The sequence below is a fragment of the Astyanax mexicanus genome, chromosome 12 (genome assembly GCF_023375975.1).
Source record: "Astyanax mexicanus isolate ESR-SI-001 chromosome 12, AstMex3_surface, whole genome shotgun sequence".
In the NCBI taxonomy this organism is placed as follows: domain Eukaryota; kingdom Metazoa; phylum Chordata; class Actinopteri; order Characiformes; family Acestrorhamphidae; genus Astyanax; species Astyanax mexicanus.
Window position 1 is genome coordinate 33,784,276 of NC_064419.1, and position 21,466 is coordinate 33,805,741.

The following is a 21,466-nucleotide window of genomic DNA, read 5'->3' on the forward strand; positions in this document are numbered from 1 at the left end:
TCAGACCTCAAATAATGCAAGGAAAACAAGTTCATATTCATAAAGTTTTTAATCACAATTTTTATGCATATTGGCATGTTCTGTGACATGACACTGTTTTTGGATAACTTTATGCCACTCCTGGTGCAAAAAATCAAGCAGTTCAGCTTGGTTTGATGGCTTGTGATCATTCATCTTCCTCTGGATTTTATTCCAGAGATTTATAATTAGTAAAAAAATATAAGAAACTCATCATTTTAGGTGGTCTCTTATTTGTTCCAGAGCTTTAATTGTATTTAGACTGGTAAAATATCGATATAGAAATATCAATTTCCCTAAAAAATGCAAAAGTGAGAGTGAGCAGTATAGCACACAGCCAACAGAGCGAGAGGAAGCAGCTCAGAAAATGATGCTTGCTCTTATTGCCTACAACACAGAGCCCAGACAGTCAATCACAGTATATGAGCTACAGGTTTACCCAAGCTAGCCTGGGGTAGAGTGTCTGAAATTGGAGAAACACTAAGAATGCAAATAGATTGTGCCGAAAGCCAACAGAAAAGAAGCAGTCAATGGTTACAGACTGAACTTATTTTAGATACTTTAGGTTTAACTTAAAGATTTCTGGCCATAGATGTTCACCTAACTCAAAATAGTTGAGTTATGTTTGGAAATATATTAATGTTTCCACTAAACATGCCTAATCTATTTGAGGTTTAAGAATTGTGGGTTTAGAGGGAAGGTGAAGGTTTGTACAACTCTTGTTGCGTTGAAAATAAGATGCTGCTGCCCCCTGGTGGAAATTGCATGTCTGTATGTGTGTGTGTGTGTGTGTGTGTGTTTACATCCCAGAAAGTTTCAGACCTTAATCATTACAAAAAACAAAAGTGCTTTTTCCTTTTTTTGTGTCTGATTTTTAATGAAACATTTGGCTGGTTTTACATAGTTGACTGGCTCAATGTAAACATTAATTAAAAATATATATAAAAATACAGCAAAGAGACTGTTTTATAAAAAAACATAACTAAACATTGAGAGCAAAAATGTTGTATACACTGTAGTACTGAAACAGGTTCTACAAGAGCAGAAAAACACTTAATGCCTGGCTCACACAACAGGTTACAGGTTTATCAGTCTGATTTTGAGGCCGATTGCTCTTCTCGTAAATTTTAGGGTGCTTGTAAACAATGATCTTCTCAGGTTAACCTGTAGTGGGTGTGTCTATAATCTAATTTCTAGTCCTCTTATCTTGTCCAAGAGAAGTTGGAGCTGCCCGATCGTGAATCGTAAATATGAGACATGTTTAATATTAACGACTTTAATATTAACGTTTAATATTAAATATTAATATTAGATTAACGTTTAATATTAACGACAGTATCCTGTAGAGCTAAGCTGAAGGGCTATACATGGTGTATACTGTCTCTATATTTGAAATTTTAGCAATCTATAGGCGATCTATCAATTTAGGGGGTGTGAGTGTATGTTTGGTATCTTTAAGATGCAAAAAAATACACCTTGTGAGGCTCGAAACGTTCAAAAGACATATACAAATTATCTTTATTAATCATATGTATGTTTTGTACGTAACGTGAAATGAACTCATCAGCGTGTCGCTTGCCATTCCCTTTAAGAGCCAAGGTGCAAGGTGTGAATATAGACTGTTGACAGGGTGTATAATAGCCATGATCATCGCAACACGTCTTGAGCAGGGTGTAAGATAGGGCCTAAACCAGGGGTCGGCAAATAATTTTGGCCACTGGCCAGATATTTTCCAAGCCATTAAGTGGCAGGCCAATAAAAAGTGTAATGGGATGGAGTGCTACAGACTAGTAGCTCTCCAGCCCAGAGGGTTGTTGAACCCAATTGCAGAACAGCTGATCTGAAAGCACTTAAAAAAACAAACAAAAAATAAACACACCGCTCCTTACTCAGGATCGAACCCGTGTCGTCAGGGTCGCGGTCTAATATACTACTGCTACTCAGGCTAGTAAATTGGCAAACGGCTGGGAAAAAAACGCCTTATAAGGAGATAGGGAGCCCAAGAACCGGCAGAAAAACAAGAACGGGCAGAAACTAAAGTCACACCAAGCGCGACAGAGAGAGAGGGGAGGGATGTAAACAAAAGTTCGCCAGAGAAGCATTTTATTTTATTTTTTCATTATCGTTCATTATAGTTTAAACAACCTCACGGCCCAGATGTTTCATACTTGCGGGCCAGATGTATTGATGAATAGACAAACAGAAGTTCTTTACAATAAGTGTATACTCATCTCTAGCTCACGTTGCAGTACATAATAGCTATGTCAACTCTTTCCTTTTCAGACATGGTTTAAACTATTGGCCTTTTTTTTCTTACGTTTTTTTTGGAGTTAAATTCGCTCACAACTAGCGTAGCAATGGTTTTGCTGTATCCACTGATTGATTACACCCATCTCGAGGTTTCGAGAATCAGAATCATTGGTAAGGAGTGTATAATCCTAAAGGTAGTGCTGTTTTATTCAGATTTTATTTTAGGGCAGACTGTGTAGTGTGAGGGAGATGATAACTAACAAAGATTAAAGACAGAAAAGTCTGTAAAAAATGAAAAACTTTATGTATGGAGTCTCTCACGGTTTCATCATTATTTAAGATTTTTTAAATCTGTAGTGTGGGCCAGACACAACCAGGCAAAGAATCCTTTAAGCATCTAAATGTTTTTTTTTTTGAGTACCATGGTTCTATATAAAACTATTAAAAACAGTGCAATATTCATTCAATAAGTACAAAACATTGCTTGAGGTAAGGCAACTGAACTGTAATAGTGTTATAATTCTAATTATAACAACAGTAATAATAATAATACCACCACAGGAATGCTATATTCCTTAAGTTTATATGTGTAAATTTGATTTTACTTCAGCCCACTGGAGTCACAGCCTCAGCCCAGAATGCTTCAGTAGCCAGCCAATACCGTCCAGCAGTCCAGCTAAAGACTCTGATACTACATCTTGGACCTACACAGACACAGACACACACACAAGGGCAGTTACATGCTTATATTAAGCTAAACAGTATTACAATATATGTAAAAAAAGCTACTGAAAAGCCACCAGACATTTCTGATACTCTACAATTACACCTATATAGCGCCTTTTTGCCACTTAAGGATGCTTACAATTATATTCTCCACACATTTAGCACACACTGGTGAGAGGCGGCAGCCAATCATGCACAGCATACTCTCAACCGGAAACAACAGTCCACCTGGCAAATTTTTAGAGTATCCAATTTATTGGGCAATTTAGAATATCCAATTCACCTGAGCTCCATATTTTTGGACTATGGGAGAAAACTGGCGTCCTCAGAGGGGAGAAAACAGAAACTCCACCCAGGACCCCAGTGCTGGGAGGTGAATGTGCTAACCCCTAACCATAACCGTTAAAGAAAAGAAGGAAGTAAATCACACTGATAAATAATTAATAATTCACTTTAAATAATAACTGAGCAACTAAGTTTAAAGGAGTTTAAAGGAGTCCAGTAAAATAATCTATCATGATCCATCATCACTGACCCCAGATTCAGTCAGACAGCAAAGACATGCTTGGTATCTGGCGTGTTTATATTTGTGTTTATAGAATATAGAAAGTATGTCACATTGTGTTCTAAACCTCCATTCACATCCATTAACCAAAGTAACGAAGATCAATTTTTTTTTTATCTAACACTTATTTAAAAAATATTGATATAATCATGATTTTAGATTTTGTCTATATTTGTCATTTCAACAGATACATATTACTGTGTCATGTGATCTCACCATCCAGGGGTTGGCCAGTAGGTGGAGCTGTAATTGTTGTGCTACAGTAACACTGGGGGTCCGCTGTGCTCCCTCTCTGGACACGCAGGACAGAACGAGCAGTGGGCGAGACGCCGGACCCCAAACGGGCTGAAGGACAGACTGCAGCTGACTGGATTCTTCCATACGCCCTGAGAAAACACATACACACACACACACACACACACACATGCACACACTATGGTTATTTGGTGTTATTCTGTTGTTATACCAACTAATATACACATCTACATTATACAGCTCTGGAGTAAAATAAGAGACCACTTTAAAATGATGAGTAACTTTGATTTTACCTAATTGAAAACCTCTGGAATATAATCAAGAGGAAGATGGATGATCACAAGCCATCAAACCAAGCTGAACTGCTTGAATTTTTGCACCAGGAGTGGCATAAAGTTGTCCAAAAGCAATGTGTAAGACTGGTGGAGGAGAACATTCCAAGATGCATGAAAACTGTGATTGAAACCAGGGTTATTCCACCAAATATTAAGTTCTAAAATCTTAAAACCTTTTAAATATGAACTTGTTTTCTTTGCATTATTTGAGGTCTGAAAGCCCTGCAGCTTTTTTGTTATTTCAGCCAATTTTCATTTTCTGTCAAATAAATGCTCTAAATGACAATATTTTTATTTGGAATTTGGGAGAAAGGTTGTCTGTAGTTTATAGAATAAAACGACAATGTTCATTTTACTCAAACATAAACCTATAAATAGCAAAATCAGAGAAACTGATTCAGAAACTGAAGTGCTCTCTTCATTCTTTCCAGAGCTGTATGTTAATGTGGGTAACAGGTGCAACATTGTTCCACAATTCAGTTCACAAAACTATTAAATAAACTGTCAAAATTTTTTGGAATTTGCATGTTCATAAACAATTCTTATGAAACATTCTTACTGAGTGTGACAGCTGAGCTGTTTCTATTATATTTTTAACAAATACGATATATTAAAACAGAATATAATTTTCTATTATTAGAATATAAAAGATGATATAACATATACATCTTCATCTTTCTACTCAGTGCTCAGTGTGAAGGCTTAGAGCGGTTCCTGTGGTATTTTGAGCCGATAATAGTAGATATATTTCATTTTACTAGATTTTACTATCATACAACTATAAGATATTTGAAGATATTTGCAAAGATGTTAATTTATTCTGTTACAAATCAAAGTAATAGTGCTGTTGCTGTTGCTGTTGTGTAAATCTCACCCCGGTCAGTCTCAGCGTTTGAGACGAAGATGAACCCGTTCACAGCCTGACACACTTCCTGTACCTGCGGGGTCACACTGTACACCGGCAGACCCTCTACCTCCCCCTGCTGAACAAACAGCTTACTGCGCACACTCTGCTGCTCCAACCGAGCTCTCTCCCTCTCTGAGCTGCACACACACACACACATACACACACACACATGCATGCATGCAAACATACAGCAAAACTGTAACACTACAGAAATAATAATATACATTGTAAATCACGTGTTGTATTACAAACAATATTGTTGAATATTGTTGAAGATTTAGAGCTGTATAAAAGCCAGTAAAACAAAACAACTTACCTGTAAGTTGAGTATAAAGTAATAATGTTGAATTTATGCCGGTTGTTATACAGAAAACTAATTCCAGATCCAATCCCTAACATAATAAAAACAAATAAACAAAAATAATTAAACAGTATTGCACTTGTATTTGACAGCAGGTTAAGTCTGTGTGTCAAGAGAAATATGATATATATATATATATATATATATATATATATATATATATATATATATATATATATATATATATATATATAGTTTGTAAACATACACATAGTTTAATTGTGTTTGTGTTGTGTAATAGTTTTGCCATATCAACAATATATAGTGTATTTTAGATTCTTTTTGTAAAAAACTAAATATATATTAGACCTTTATTCACCTGAACATATTAGACCTATGTGGATGTATAATGACTTTTTATCATTCATGTACAGTGCCCTGCAAAAGTATTCAGCCCCCTTGAACTGTTCAACCTCTGCACTGCCCCTGATAACCCAGTACAATAAATACTGCTGAAGTGTGTGTGTGTGTGTGTGTGTGTGTGTGTGTGTGTGTATGTGTGTGTTTGCGTGTCTGTTTGTGACTTTGAACGTACCTTCGATCTGTCGCTGTGGTATCCCTGCCATAGGCAGGATGTGTGGAGAGTACATCATGGTAGTCATCAGAGAAATGTCCAGCTGTTCCAGACCGGGTCCGAGCATGGCGAACCGCGGCTCTGCTCCGGCTACCAGGTTTTGCAGGAAATGCGCCACAGCCTCCAGAGCCGGCCGGTGCTGCCCATACTGACGCCGGCATGCTGGGGAACAGCGCAGATACCTGCAGAAGATCCACCAATATAGAGATACTTATTCCAAGGTGGATCAGCCAACACATGTTTAATGCTGGAGCAATGAGGTCAATGAAGTGTAGCTAACAACTAGTTGAAGCTTATAGCTCACTATATAAAACTAGAACTAAAAGGCTAATGTAGCTCAATAAGCTAGCGAACAGATTTATGTAGGGATGCGTGTGGCAAGAAAACTCACAAAAAAAAAAAAATACTTGACTAGAAAGTTGCACAATAACACTACATCAAGTCGTAACAGAGACATTATTGATGAAGTGATTAACTACTAACTCCAGTGTGAATGGGATTTTCGGTAAGACTAATCATGGTAACTGTTCACAGATAAATTCCCGCCCTTCAGTAAGAACAGCCAATCAGCTTGCTGCTTGTGCTGAGAGCAGAGGTGTAGCTGCATGGTAAAAGAAAAACCCCTATCTCCCTCAACGTGGAGATCTGTGCAGGCGCAGCAACCTTAATGAGACAAAAAATCTTTTTTTTTTGTGAGTTTTTAAAGCTCACCTTCCGTCGTTTTTTCTTTCATTTTAAAATGTCTAGTTGTGGTCTCTAGTATGAATGAATGACATGTGAGCCGTTTTTGTAAAAAAAAAAGTGCTCAGGTGTCTCTGTATAGCTCTTTTTTAATGGACTGTTTTAGGGGTGTGTCCAAAATGACCGGATTCCAGCTTTGCTCATGAATATTCATACATGCAAACAGAATGCAAATATCTCTCCTCTGATTGGCTAGGAGCACTGCGACGACCCTCCACCGCTCTGCCGCTCACTGCCTCCCACCTCCTAACTGATGAGCGGTGATGTTGCGTCGCTTCAGCTCCGCCTCTGGGAGTTTCTCGAGCCAAGGTGGGCTGGTCTGTGAGTTTCTGCCTACGTAGGCAGAAAGATAATTCAAAATTCACCCGTTTTTCGGAGGGGGGGAGGGGGGATTTCTTTGCTTAGCTCCTGCAGACAATGGGGGCTGCAAAATAGTTTAATGTGCAGGTGTACACATTCAACTCGGAGAGACCTACTGTATTCCACAAAAAACAAGAAAAATCGGATTTTCGCGGAAGGTGACCTTTAAATTCAAGCGCTACAAAATGCTAATGAGGTTTTCATTTGAGTTTATCAGTGATTTAAAATATGTTTCTGACACGGTAATCAGACCTTCAGTTTGCTAAATATTGGTCTCTCCCCATTCAAACAGTATTTCTGTGCATTATCTGTCTCTCTGGTGTTGCAGTGCTGTTAGCTTTTCAGAGGCGATGTGTTTGTATGTATGAACAAACAAACTTCACAAGACTTAAAGCACCATTATATCGACTCACCAGAGCACTTTTTTTTTTCACAAAAACACGCTCACACATCATTTATACTAGAGACCACAACTAGACATTTTAAAATGAATGAAACCTTTAAAAGATTGTAGTAAATAATATATAACTGATAATGTTCCAAATGTGTCATTTTTATAGAACTGAATGTAAACAGTGCAGAAACCTCCCTCTCTGCTTCACTCACTCTGACATGTAGTCCCGTCTCTGCAGCTCTGATCCCTCCGTCACTGCTGCTGTCTTCAGGAACTCCTCCTGAGGCATGGACAAATGGTCCACAGAGGTCCAGCTGGCCATGTCCCGCATGAAGAAGTACCTCCACAGCAGAGGCTCCTGAACCATCGACCTCCAGTATCTGCTGCAGCCTCCCAGCCTGCACAGGTCCTCAGGGGGGAGGTAGGTCATAATGAGAAACTGCATATCCACCTGAGGGCCAAACACCAATACTGATTAGGTCATAATAAAAGTTATTTAAAAATAAGTTAAATAAATCGATAAATAAATTATTATAAAAAGGCCTGTGACAATAATTATTTTTGTCTGGACAATATATTGTTGCAGAAATAATTGCAATAACAATATTGCAGTTATTTTAAACCAATACAACTTGCTACGAAGATAACATAACAGAATAATGCAGTTACACCCTTTTACAGAACATGAACATTTTAATTACATGAATAAAAATATAAAGAAAATAATTTATTTAGATATCCTAAATTAACAAAACTTAAACAAAATTAAAATAAAATAAAAAAAATATTTTTTTTTTTTTTTTTTTTTACAATAAAAAATTTCAACAAAATCAACATACCAGCTAATTCAAGTTAATGATTTTTCCTTTTTCCTAAAAAATAATAATGTCCACATATTTTTCTTGGTAAGTCAAATAATTATAATAACAGGTTTAGCTATACATTTACAGATAATAAACAATATTATAAAGATGACAAATATTTACACATATTAAGCTCAATGACAAATATTTACATATAACCTAAATGAAAAAAAATATTTCAGGGTGTATTTAATTCATTTTAAATTACATAAAATAATCTAAATTTTACTAATATTAAATTATACAAATCTCTAATTATCTAAATATCTATATATATTATACTATAAATATATTATTAAAATATTACAGTTGGTAAACAAAGCAGGAGTGTAGAGACTTTTATTGTGAAGTGTCTCAGTATCAGAGTTTACACTAGTTTCAGTAAAGGACAGATAACAGCCAAATTTACCGGCAGATGATCCAGAGAGGACCTGCTGCCTTCATCCTCATCCTCCTCCTCCTCGCGCCGCTGGGGCAGGTGTGAGCTTCTCGCGCTGGTGTCCGGCAGCAGAGACTCGCGGACGCTCCTGAGGCTGCGCAGTAGAGCGCTCCGCATGATCACAGAGATCAGATTCTGATCAATAGTCTTATTAATGAAGCGACCACAGCTCCGCACACCTGAACACACCTGCCTGAACCCACCGCTCCACTCACATCTCCCGGAACTGTCACAACTTACACGTCTTCACTGCTGTCAGGGGCCGCGGGGGATTCTGGGTATTGTAGTTTTCAGCTCCCTCTGAAGGGAAGTGACTAGCCCTATAATTTCTAATTAGCCAGTTCAAATTATTCCATCTTATGCTCTTGATAAATAAATATGTGAGTGTGCGGGGCATCTATATACTTTTAATACTTTAACACACACATATGTTTAGGTTTTCTTATCTATTGTATTTTTACTTTTTATTAAGTTTCTACTTAGTTATTTATTTTAGCAAACGGTAATGTCTTGTTTCTATTTAGTTTTATAATAAGGTCTAGATAATTTATATGTAATTTATAATATATATATATATATATATATATATATATATATATATATATTACACTAATTCAGATATGAATAAATAGTACTTTAATAATAGTACAATGAGAATTATTGATTTATTAACTAAATATATAACTAATATAAATACATTTTTATTGTTCATTACTTTCTTCCTATTTCATTTTTTTATAAACATTTTCTAGTTATGTTATTTACTCCCTCTGTAAAGCGTGTTAGTGTTATTATTTATATGTATATTCCTAAAAATATTTTTAGTAAATAATAAAAAAATATTATATTCATTAAAACTTCAGCTACAATTTTAACATTATTATAAAACTATGTGTCAGTAACACACAATAAGAGTCTCAGGTAAAATCAGATGAACTCCCAGTCATGCCTATTTTTATATTAAAAAAAAAAAAACAGTAGTGCGCAGACAGAATTAAACATATTTTAAACCAAATTTATTTTCAATGAAGACATAAACAAAGCATGAAATACAACTGGAAAATAATACAAGCCAAAAGTTTAGCTTTTTAAAAGTACTATCAAAATATCAAAGTTCATATCTGGGAACATTACAGCTGGTCAAAGGGGAAAAGATGCAACATTAATAATTAATGTGAGCAAAAGAGATGCAGTTTACAAATATGGTATTAAAAAGAAAAAGATCTGTACTCAAACATGGCTGTGAATACGGATCTGTACACCCCGCCCTAAAACACTTCTCAGAACATGTAGAAACGCAATTTAAAATAAATTAAACTAAAATAAATAAAAGGTGTTTTCCAGAACTGGAATATTGTTTTTTTTTTTAACAAATAGTTTTATTTATATCTTACATCAGAATGGTTAATCCGCTGTCAGAATGCTTGTCCAGGTAACGGGCTGGAAGATAAGTGCTTCTTAATGACTTTACTGTTTTGTAGTTGAACTAACTGTGGGAACAGCTGAGCTTTGTGTTTACTGTAGGATGCTGAGGATCTCTTTAGCGTTTTCTGTGTTCCAGCCTTGGCCCTGCAGCGGACCCTCACATGCCAGAACGTACTTATTCAGGATCTGAGCGCCAATATCGCGGAACTGAAGCCGGTCTTCCTTCTGCTCCGCACCATCAGCACTGCTGTCCTCGTACTTTACCGCCCAGAAACACATCTCCCCTATGTACATCATTGTCAGCAAGTGTGTGTCTGAGAAGATACCTGCATTAATAATAATAATAAGAAGACATGAATTTTTATTTCAACTTGAATTATTGTCTTTGCAATCATACACATTTCTAAACCTTTTATCGCTTAAATATGGTACACATACAGTTTTTATTTTACAAAAATCTACATACCTTCTGACAGGAAGTTTGCAGTTGTGGAATCATGGAAAACAACACCATCATTCAGTTTCACAGAGCTCCGCACCTGCAGCATCTTCATCAGGTACCGCACGCCTTCTTGAACACACTGCAGAACACAGGGAGCACAGTGAGACACTGAACACTCACAATTACGGCCAGGGGAAGGGTGAAGTGTCCTACCTTTAGGAATGTGGCTTTATTCTGTTTGATCCACTGCTTTCTCTGATGTAGCGTGTGACAGTACATGTACAGCAGAGCTCCCCGGCGCCAGTACAGACACTCCAACAGCTCCAAACCCAACACACACTGCACCTGGATCAATAATCAAACCAATATCAATCTCTCAGAATGAGTGAGTGAATCATTTGAACATTATAAAGCATTATAAAGCGAGCCCCACCCTTGCTATGGTGTACTATAGCATGTTAGAATTAATGTGTTGATCATCTAAACATTTTAAAGTACCCCCTATGCCTACATTACTTTATAATTAATCATAATGAGCATGTGGAATGTATTGTATAAAGGAACACATCCTGTAATTTCTGTATTTCAGACTACAATAATTAGAGTGTGGATCATAACATTATAGAGCACCCCTTACACTTCCTGGGGAATATTACAGTCGGTCAGAATAGTTTATGGATTATATAAACAGCACTGTGCCCACTATGCTTCCTTTAAGGCATTTCAGTCTGACCTAAAAGGTGCATCACATGAACACTATAAAGCATTATAGAACAGCTTTAATGAAACAAAAGCAGGTGAGTGATAAATACCTCTTGGTTTGGTGCCAGCCTTCCTGCTAAAACCTCAGGCTCGGTCAGGTCCTGCAGTAGCTGCTGGATTTTAAAGGGGGATGTGTCCTCTGGAAACTCCTGATCAACAAGCCTGTTCTCCTCATAGAATGTGATGTCCAGGATAACCTACATATATGCAATATGAAAGGACATCACACAAGTTACATCTGTCCATATTATTGCTAAAATTTGATATGCTCATGCAAAAGTCTGTGCACCTTTTGTCAAATTAAATTTTGATTTTTTGTTATAATTCTAAGTAAACAAATCTAGGAATAAAATATATTTGTCGTTTTAAAAGGATTTTATTACAATTATTACTTTATATTAAAATTGTATTATTATATAAGTAATGTTGGGGCATTTCTATATGTTCAATAATAATTAAATTATGACAACTGCTGTGTTTAATGATGCAGTAAACAAAAAAAATCTACAAAAAGGAATAAACATGTTTTTCTTCAGACAGTGATGACATGTCTTGGCTGACAGACTGAGTTAGGAGTCAGAGCTCAATCATAATACAGGGGATTTTCATCAAACTGCTTCTTTAATATGAGTCAGTACCTGAGTGTAATCCTGAAGCAGCTTTGCCACACTGCTGCTCTCTCCCGCCTGTGTGTTATAGTTCCTCAGCTTCTCCAGTATGGAAGAGGCGTTCTGTAGATAGTCATCATCTAGAATAGAAAGAGAGATCAAAATTACAATACTTATTTTAATTGTTAATGGATTTACAGTAAGTTTACCAGGTTTAGACGCCAGCCAGGACTCCTGTATTATGTATCCTATTATGGCCTTATGTGTGCTTTAGTAAATATAAAGGTGGTGCATGCTCTCTCTAAACAACATACTGCATTGTGAGGTTTTTAAATGTCAATTAATGCATCTATAGGGGATGTAAAAACACACAGAATGTTTAATCCAAATTACATTGTTTATGAAGAAATAACAGTGTGCACTCACCACTTAAATAATAGTCATATATTATCAATTTACAACCACACACAGTCTAAACAAATCCCACAGCACATATTGAGAGTTTAACTAATCTTAATCCTATAGCCCACTTCATTACACAAACAGTGCTTCCACCTCCAAATCAGAAACCTGGTTTAGGTGTTCTGGTGCTCTATTTTATTATATATATATATATATATATATTATTTCTTTATTTATTTCTTTTTTTGCATAAATATGAATCTGTGGGTTTTAGTGTGAAATTCTAGAAAAATGATCTAACCAAAATTGTTCTCAGTGGTGGCAAATGAACAGACATTGAACCCACTAAAAGCAATCTCACAAAAAATTGTTACTCCAAATTGTAAAGAATACACTGCCTGACGCCTGAAACACGGAGTGTGTTTACACTTCATAATACGATTACTGCAAAATATCAGAGTTTGTCAGTTATCCAATCAGCTCGTTTACATAAACTTGGGTAAGAATTTGGACAAAACTCAGTTTACATGAGACAGACAAGACATCTACAGAATAAGACATTACATGAACATTATGTAAAACCCAAATTTCGTTCTACAGCTTAATTATCACATCAATCCCAATAATTAACATAAATTAACCACTGTGAACAAATTGTAGATGGTAACTAAGTGTACAATGAATCACAACAAATCCTACTCTAAATGTGTTATTCTAAAACATGAATTATTGAGAAGCTGTTTTTTAAGTATTATTTGGAATTCCCAATTAAAACAGCAACTCTGATATCATTAGCTGGTTTTCATAAAAATCTTACAGACCAGCTTAACCTAGTTAACAGCTAACTAATGTCTGTAAAAAAAAAAACATCAACACATTTACCTTGCCTGTTAGGTTAACTAACAAACTAGATATTTATACACACCCCTGGCTATTCCCTGCTAGCTAGCTTAGCTATTTTCAGACTGTTCTTCTAGATACAGTCTAAAGGAATTTTAACGATTAAACGGAAGGACTGTTTTACTCCGTGTAAAAACACACTTACACAGTTTACTAGTTAAACTAGTTAATAAATGAACCTGTTAGCAGTCCGCTGTTCACCGCCTCAGAACAGAGGGGCCGCTTTACTCACTGTAAACACACAGTTACCACAGCTAGCCTAGCCTAGCTCCAGTTAGCCTAGCCTAGCCTAGCCTCCCTCCGTAAACACAGCGCTGTGTTGCTAAGCTAACCCGCAGCCCCTGCTCCGAGCGGCTCTAACCCAGCACTCCTCAGCTCCGACAGCCCCAAACCCCGCCGGGACCGAGCCCGGACCCTCCGGGCGTGTCCTCCCCGCTTCTGTACCGTGTGTCTCCGCCCGCAGCGCGGCGCACCTGTCCGACAGGTGACTGATCCTGTTCTCCAGCACGCGCAGCTCCGCCATCGCCGCACGCGCGCTCACGTGACCGTCACGTGGTCAGGGGGTTTAAACAGCTGCTCACGTGTCACTGTAACGGATTTGTGCTTTTTACCATTTGTTTAGTAATAAAAGCTTTTATTAGCTACAGACAAGGAATAAAGAGCTTTTTAATAATGAAAAATAGTGCGTTTTAATGCATTGTATTGCTAGTAAAATTATGAAAAGTGTATCCCTGAGTACAAGAAAGTACTTATATCGTACATCTGTTTTTTAATGTGTTTAATTTTTATTACAGTATTCATATACAGCTCTTTCTTCTCCCCAGACACTTCATAATAGCATGATGTTTGCAATGGTAGCTTTCCTAGTTAACTTGTACAGACTTTTTCCCCCGACATGTTTCATCAAAGGCGTCAGTATTTCCATTCGTTACTCAGGTAGAAATATAGATACTAGGGTTCAAAGTTAAGGTATCAACTCATGCATTTAGCTCAAGTAAAAGTGTAAGGGTATTTTTATTAAAGGCAAGTCGGAATGAAAACAATCTGAAACGAAATGGGATGAAGCCATTTTTAAAATGTACGGAGTAAAAAGAAGAGGTAATTGAAAATGCAAGGAGTAGAAGAAAACAGCTTTCTGAAAAAGAACTACAACAGTAAACTAAAGATAACCAACATTTCTGCACAAGAAATGTTTTCTGCATCCTGTGTACAGGCAACAGCGCTACAGCACCTCCTAGAGAACTTTGTCATTTTGAAGTCTGCAGGATCTTCATATTTGGCAGTCTGGGCATTACCCTGATTTTCAGTGGCAGGAGTGAATCAAAGTTTCAAGAACTTCGGCTGGATCACATGCTCCATTTGTTTTTTTCTGTGTTTCCTTCTCTCCTAAGCATAACTAGATCCTCTAAATTACAAACAAGTTGATTAAGATTTGTAAGTGTTTTATGTGTAATCAAATGCTACTGCAAATCAGTTGGAGAACTGGCATCAAGTTCCAAAAAGACCAAAGAATTAGAACTTGTTTACCATTTTTACATATTCATTTGCACAAAAATAAGCAAACAATTATAAGCCTAAATATTACTTTGAGATTCAGGTTCACAATAGGTGTAACACACTTTCACCCTCAGTTGTATGGCATTTTAATGTACATAAGCAAAAAAACAAACAAAAAAAAACACCTTTTCCTAACTACGTTTCAAAAGACTTGTAACATTTTTCAAAGATATTTAAAAAGGGAGAAATTCAAATCACTTTTCTCTGTGGATCGTATCACTTTTAAAAATGCATATGACTGAAAACATCGGAACCATCTAATTAGCAGGAACACTGCAAATGATTTTAGGCAGTGACTCATACATTGAAAGCAGATTTAAATTGTGCAGGAACATCTAACAGGAGAGGGCTATGATCACAAAAAGATAATTGCACAAAAATACAGGGTCTAACTCCTTATCTAGTAGCTTTATAATCTTGGTGTGAGAAAAGTCAGGCGAGCTAACTTTTGCACAGTACTAGACCAACAACAAATATGGTAGCAAACTAACAAACTAACAAATAAATAATTTAAACAAAGCCACGAGACACACCCGCGAGGGAGTAACAGTAGAAAAGTCAGATTGGTTCTGCGCACAGCTTTAAACCAGAGACTCCGCCTCTTTCTGCTGTGTCTGTCCGCTGGATTGGTGGCCGGCCAACGGCGTGCTTTACGATGGTTGACAGCTCACTCCCCCTATAGTTTTGCCTAATAATACGCTAAAACCGCTTAAAATAAGTATACTTTTTTTCCTGTGCATTCTGAGAATTAAACTGAAATCAATAGCATCATTATTGACATTGTACTTGGTACTACATATAGATCAGTGACTAGTAAAATGTCTACTACATGTCTGTCTACATACAATTGCACGTGAGAGTTTACAGTAGTGAAGGCCGTTACGAACCAATTATACGGGCAAATGTGTTGTGAATAAGTTTAATGATTAAAACATGATAATCAATATAAATTACTACTTGTAGGAAATTAAACTGGACACTAGAGGGCAGCATAGAGACAGGTGTCTAAAGATTTACAACAATGAATCACTGAATCACTATCCGATACAATCGGTTCATCTGTGTTAAATCCACTTCATGATAAGGACACACAAAATCTACAATGAAATCTGCATCTCCATTAAAGTTGTCAGCAGAGGGAAGCATAAGTTGCTGTAAAACTTTCTGTGAAAACACTGGACTGACTTTGCACTTGATATAACACAGTGGACCAACACCAGCAGATGACATGGCTCTCCAAACTGAAATAAATTTTGATATTACATGTATTGATATGCACCTGCATAAGCTAGTTGAGCATCTTAGCTGCTCACCAGCACAGCGTATTATAATTTTATCTGATTTTGTATGTTTATTTGATCTATCAGTTTAACCAAAGTAGGTTGATCAGCTTGATCAATCTGGTCATATTAATAGGCTAGTGTTCATTAAAATATATATATATAAAACGAAACGTATAGGGTTCTGAACATGTTTGCAATCATTATAATCAACTCAAATAAGCCCGCAGTGTAGCCGCCCAGAAGTTCTCAATGTTGTTTTTCTGCAACATCTATCTTTTCACATAGCCACGCCCACTCATGTCTGTACTTTCCATGTCCACAACAAATTCACATTTAGCCACGCCTCCTCTCTTTCTGCAGTTTGACCTATCTTTTGTCCAACTGGCCTTGTGTATCTCCTAACACCCCTGTCTGTAATTCCTATTTCCACAACAAATCAACAAACCTTCAGTGTACCAATGTAGCCCCTCCCACTTTTCCTCCCCTTCTGTTATTTGCCATCTCCAGGACAAGCCTCCAAAGTAACCACGCCCCTTTCTTTTTTCTACAATGAAACTAATCTATCTAGGCTAACCAGTCTCCTGTAGTCCCGCCCACTCTGCTTCTGCAAATAGAATTTACCTACACAAACCAGAACGAGCCCCATATAACCACGCCCACCTTCTGCTATTATTCCTCTCTACAATAAACACCAACGCCTCTATTTTCCGCCCCCTATTATTTTAGAAGCTCGTCATCACAACCGAGCTCATATAGTCACGCCCACCTTCCACTATTCTCCGCCCCCTATTATTTTGAAAGCTCGTCTCTGGACATCACAAGCGAGCCCCCCGTAGCCACGCCCACGTCCAGCCCCCCTGTTCTCTTAATGTAATCTTATTCTCTGTCATTGCTTCCTCTCTCGCTCTGTGTTTCTGTGTGTTTGGTATAAAGGACATGGCGCCTGTCTCGACGTTGCTTCAGGCGGGGATTCGGCTCAGGCTCCGCTGCCTCCCCAAGGTCAGTGTGCTCATCCCCGGCTGCGCTCAGCCTCGGGCAGAGGGGTAGCTGGAGCTTTAGCTTTAGCTTCAACAGTAGCCTGGTGCTGCTGAAGGAGCTAATCTAGCTAACTACTTACTTGACTTTGTAGCATCGCTGCTGATAGCGGCTCACTATGGCTGCATGTTTACAAAGCACAGCTAATTAAGGTAATTTTAGTTGGATAAGTTACTCTTATGAATGTGTATTTTAACTAAATTAACAGTACTCATCGTATTTTGTATTAAGCAGACTTGAATTTGGGATTAAAGTCGACTGCTTTTCGGAGTTCTTCCCATACCACCTTAAATGCTATAGCAGATACATTAATTCTCCGGACGCGCCAGAACGTAACTGCTGCTTATTTAAGGTGGAACGTAGAATTTCTTGTTGTAGCAGAGGTCAGTTAAAGTTAAGCTTAAAGAGAAAATTTTGCAAAACCTGAATATCTAAAGTCTTCTCAAATTAAAGCTTAATTCTAGGCATAAAATAGTTGATCTTATCCATTAGAAACATATCCTCTCCAAACACACTGGTAAACAACAACTGTGCACTAGTGAACAGTAAGTGAAAGCCTAAGCAGGTGGCCTGTGTGTGTGACCTTGGTGACCTGTACAGTGAGATATGTTCATTGTTTGTCTCTGACTTTAAAGCTTGTATAATTGATAAGTCAGAGTGTTTTTTTGTTTAAACAGAGGTCATTAAAACTCAGTTAAAGCTGTGAAGGACTGGGTCTCCAGTGGAAACCAAACAGCAGAGTAAATAGACTGAACAAAAGCATTCAATTAAAAAGTAGTTGGGTGAAAATTAAAATGTACTCTAGGTGTGCTAAGGATTTTGTTTGGGCATTATCAGTTATCAACCTGTATGTGTATATATAGTTTTCTGTGTACAAATTTTAAGAGTATGTACATTTTCATTAAGACAGACTTCATAAACACATTTCCATCACAAAAATACAAAATAAATGTCTTATTTAGCTTTATTTTTTTTCAGGGCTCAAATAAAGACTTGTTTACACATTTATGTATATTTACAGCCCTGGAAGAAAAATTAAGAGACCACTTTAGTTTCTGAATCAGTTTCTCTAATTTTGCTATTTATAGGTGTATGTTTAAGTAAAATTAACATTGTTGTTTTTATTCAATGAACTACAGACATTTCTCCCAAATTCCAAACACAAAAAAGTTTTAATTGACAGCATTTGTTTGCAGAAAATGAAAAATGGCTGAAATAACAAAACAGATGCAGAGCTTTCAGACCTCAAATAATGCCAAGAAAACAAGTTCACGTTCATAAAGTTCATAAAGAGTTCAGAAATCAATATTAAGTGGAATAACCCTGGTTTTAATCATGCATCTTGGCATGTTCTCCTCCACCAGTCTTACAAACTGCTACTAACTTTATGCTACTCCTGGTGCAAAAAAATCAAGCAATTAAGCTTGATCCTCCATCTTCCTCTTGATTATATTCCAGAGGTTTTTAATTTGGTAAAATCAAAGAAACTCATCATTTTAAGTGGTCTCCCATTTTTTTCCAGAGCTGTATATCGATTTAATGTGATTTAATATTTTTATTTCATTTTAAGTGTAATAGTCTAGAAAGGATACGAATGTGTGTGCACTCCAGATTAAAATATGGAACTGTAAATAGCTAAATGACCAACGTCTCTTGAGCTTGTCCATTCTGGATTTTGAGGTGTGATTATGATTATTTTCCTGCTGTTAAAAATGTGTGGTATGATGTTTCAGATGCTTCCAGCATTTCCTGGTATGTAGTTTAATCCATTTTCCGTCTACCAGTAAAATGTTCTTTGTGCCTGTGGCTGCAACACAAGCCAAAAGCAAGACCCATCCACCCTCATGTTTAACAGTTGGAGAAATTACTTTTAGTGAAAATCTGCAACCTTTTTTTCTAATCATACATTTGATAATTGTGGCCAAAAGGGTTGATTGAAATTTATCAGTCTACAGGATTTGTTTCCAAAATGCATCAGACTTGATTAGACAATTCCAATGTTACATTTTGTGTTAAAGAGTCAGCGCTTATGATAATACTTTTTGATGGCAATTCTCCTATTAAGGTTATATTGGTGCAAGTGTTGCTGCAGAGTAGAACAGTGAACCACCACTTCAGAGTCTTAATTGCTAATTGCATTGCAAATGGTGGAAGCAAATGCCTAAATGCTTTGTTTCTTGTGCTTTGTCGGTAACACTTATTTGAATGTTTATATTTTGGGCATGCGGTTAGTACCATGTTAACTGATGGAATCTGGTAATAAGGTTCTGTTGTTTATTAGCAACATAAGCCTCATGTCTCATGGCAAAATAGCACTCATTAAGGTATAAATGAACAGCTGAGCCAGAAATTGGGGTATTTTGTGTATTGTATTTTGTATTTTGTGAGCTGTTAGGCCGAGTTATAATTTAGCACATTAAATTGGCCACTCAAAAAATGCTGCAGGGTATAGAACTGTGCATTAATGCTAATGTTAAAATGCTAAATTACAGTACTAATGCTTTTTTTAGTAGAGTAATCTGATTTAATCTACATTAAACACCTTAGCTCAGTTAAAAAGCAGTTCAGAGCTTGTCTGAGGGATTAGTATGATTTACTCGCTGATCTTGTTGACCTTCGGGCAGTGTGTTTGAGGTTTCTGAGATTAAAAGTTAGCAGGGCGGGTTTGTGTGGCAGTGTGGAGGTAAAACATTCCTTGTCCTTTCTGAAGGTGAACGTACAGAGGAGTAACACAGTGTATACTATCATATAACGCAGGATAGGACAAAAATTTACTATTTAATAGCACCATGGAAATGTCCCACAAATTGTAATGTTTAAAACTACTAGTGTATAAAATCTCTGAAATATAATCGAGAGGCAGACGGATGATCACAAGCCATGAAACCAAGCTGAACTGCTTGAATTTTTGCACCAGGAGTGGCATAAAGTTATCCAAAAGCAGTGTGTAAGACTGGTGAAGGAGAACATGCCAAGATACATGAAAACTGTTATTAAAAATCAGGGTTATTCCACTAAATATTGATTTCTGAACTCTTTAAAACTGTATGAATATAAACTTGTTTTCTTTGTATTATTTTAAGGTCTGAAAGCTCTGCAATCTTTTTTGTTATTTCAGCCATTTTTCATTTTCTGCTAATAAAATACTCTACTCTAAATGACAATATTTTTATTTGGAATTTGGGAGAAATGTTGTCAGTAGTTTATAGAATAAAAACAAACAACAATGTTCATTATACTTAAATATATACATATAAATAGCAAAGATTTTTTTCCAGAGCTGTATATATCTATAAAGACATGACTATAGACAGAATATCAAGAAAAAAACAACAAAAAAGTTGTAGATTAATTTATAAGCTTACTTTGTAAACTTTTGCAGAAAATCATAGAGTGTGCTTAAATAAACAAATGTTTAAAGAATGAATCTTATCTAGTTTAAGTAAAACATATGTTAAAACTAAAGGTCTGGACTGCAGTATTTGTGTAATTGAGTGTAACAGAAAGGGACTGGCTGTTATGTTCGGTCTGTATTGTCCTGCTGGGTCGGTCAGGTAGTGTAACCCGGCCCATTACAGCTCACAGTGGGTATTATTGGGTGGAGCTGTTTTAATTGGGACAGCAGGTCCAGAGCCATGGTGCTTTATTGTATAATTGTATTGTATATATGTGATCTCACTGTGATGATGAGAGTGTGTTGGCTCTGATTGTTCGCAGGCATGTAGCTGTTATTTCTCCACCGCCCCCCGCCGACCATCGCACTTCTACCCCAACTCCACCGACGCAGTGAAGGACATTCCAGATGGAGCCACCATCTTAGTCGGAGGTACAGTAACAATACTACTACTAATAATCTCTCTCTATATATATATTTTTTATTGTATCTTATTACCTATAAGATACAATATAATTTATAGATAATGTTTATGTTATTTTAATAACTACTATTTGATCCTGAATTTGTGCATTTAATCATATTATGTTATTAATTGTTTAATTAAAATAAATAATATAAAGAGGTAATTAGATAACCATTCTCTTAATTCTGTTAAATTGTATGCATTTGTGGGATAGTGGGATTGTACTGATGACAGTTTACAGTTAATAATAATCTAAAACTGGTTCTGCTTTGTGTGCAGGGTTTGGACTGTGTGGTATACCAGAGAACCTCATTAACAGTTTACTAAAGACCGGAGTGAAGAGTCTGACAGCAGTCAGTAATAATGCCGGGTGAGTAAATTATGAAGTGAGTTATGTAAGTTAT

General features: G+C 36.6%; 3 protein-coding genes across 3 annotated transcripts in view; 1 reads left to right on the top strand and 2 right to left on the bottom strand.

Moving 5' to 3' along the window:
- Nucleotides 1-867: 867 nt before the first annotated feature.
- On the bottom strand, nt 868-9,030 carry fbxo4 (F-box protein 4). Its single transcript, XM_007247166.4, has 7 exons — nt 8,759-9,030; nt 7,699-7,937; nt 5,953-6,173; nt 5,373-5,448; nt 5,024-5,193; nt 3,776-3,945; nt 868-2,972 (listed from the first exon to the last, which is right to left on the bottom strand). The coding sequence occupies exons 1-7, from the start codon at nt 8,903-8,905 to the stop codon at nt 2,889-2,891; spliced, it is 1,107 nt and encodes a 368-aa protein (XP_007247228.2). The 5' UTR covers nt 8,906-9,030; the 3' UTR covers nt 868-2,888.
- A 752-nt stretch (nt 9,031-9,782) lies between these two features.
- Nucleotides 9,783-13,901, bottom strand: rimoc1 (rab7a interacting mon1-ccz1 complex subunit 1). Its single transcript, XM_007247167.3, has 6 exons — nt 13,772-13,901; nt 12,056-12,165; nt 11,468-11,614; nt 10,869-11,000; nt 10,680-10,794; nt 9,783-10,539 (listed from the first exon to the last, which is right to left on the bottom strand). Exons 1-6 carry the CDS (start codon nt 13,848-13,850, stop codon nt 10,304-10,306), a joined length of 819 nt encoding a protein of 272 aa, XP_007247229.1. The 5' UTR covers nt 13,851-13,901; the 3' UTR covers nt 9,783-10,303.
- Nucleotides 13,902-17,015: 3,114 nt separating this feature from the next.
- Nucleotides 17,016-21,466, top strand: part of oxct1a (3-oxoacid CoA transferase 1a) — a 66,271-nt gene continuing 61,820 nt past the window's right edge. The window contains exons 1-3 of the mRNA XM_007247169.4: nt 17,016-17,166; nt 20,920-21,028; nt 21,342-21,432. Coding sequence (XP_007247231.2) covers nt 17,104-17,166; nt 20,920-21,028; nt 21,342-21,432 — 263 coding nt within the window. The 5' untranslated portion in view covers nt 17,016-17,103. The remainder of the gene's footprint in view (nt 17,167-20,919; nt 21,029-21,341; nt 21,433-21,466) is intronic.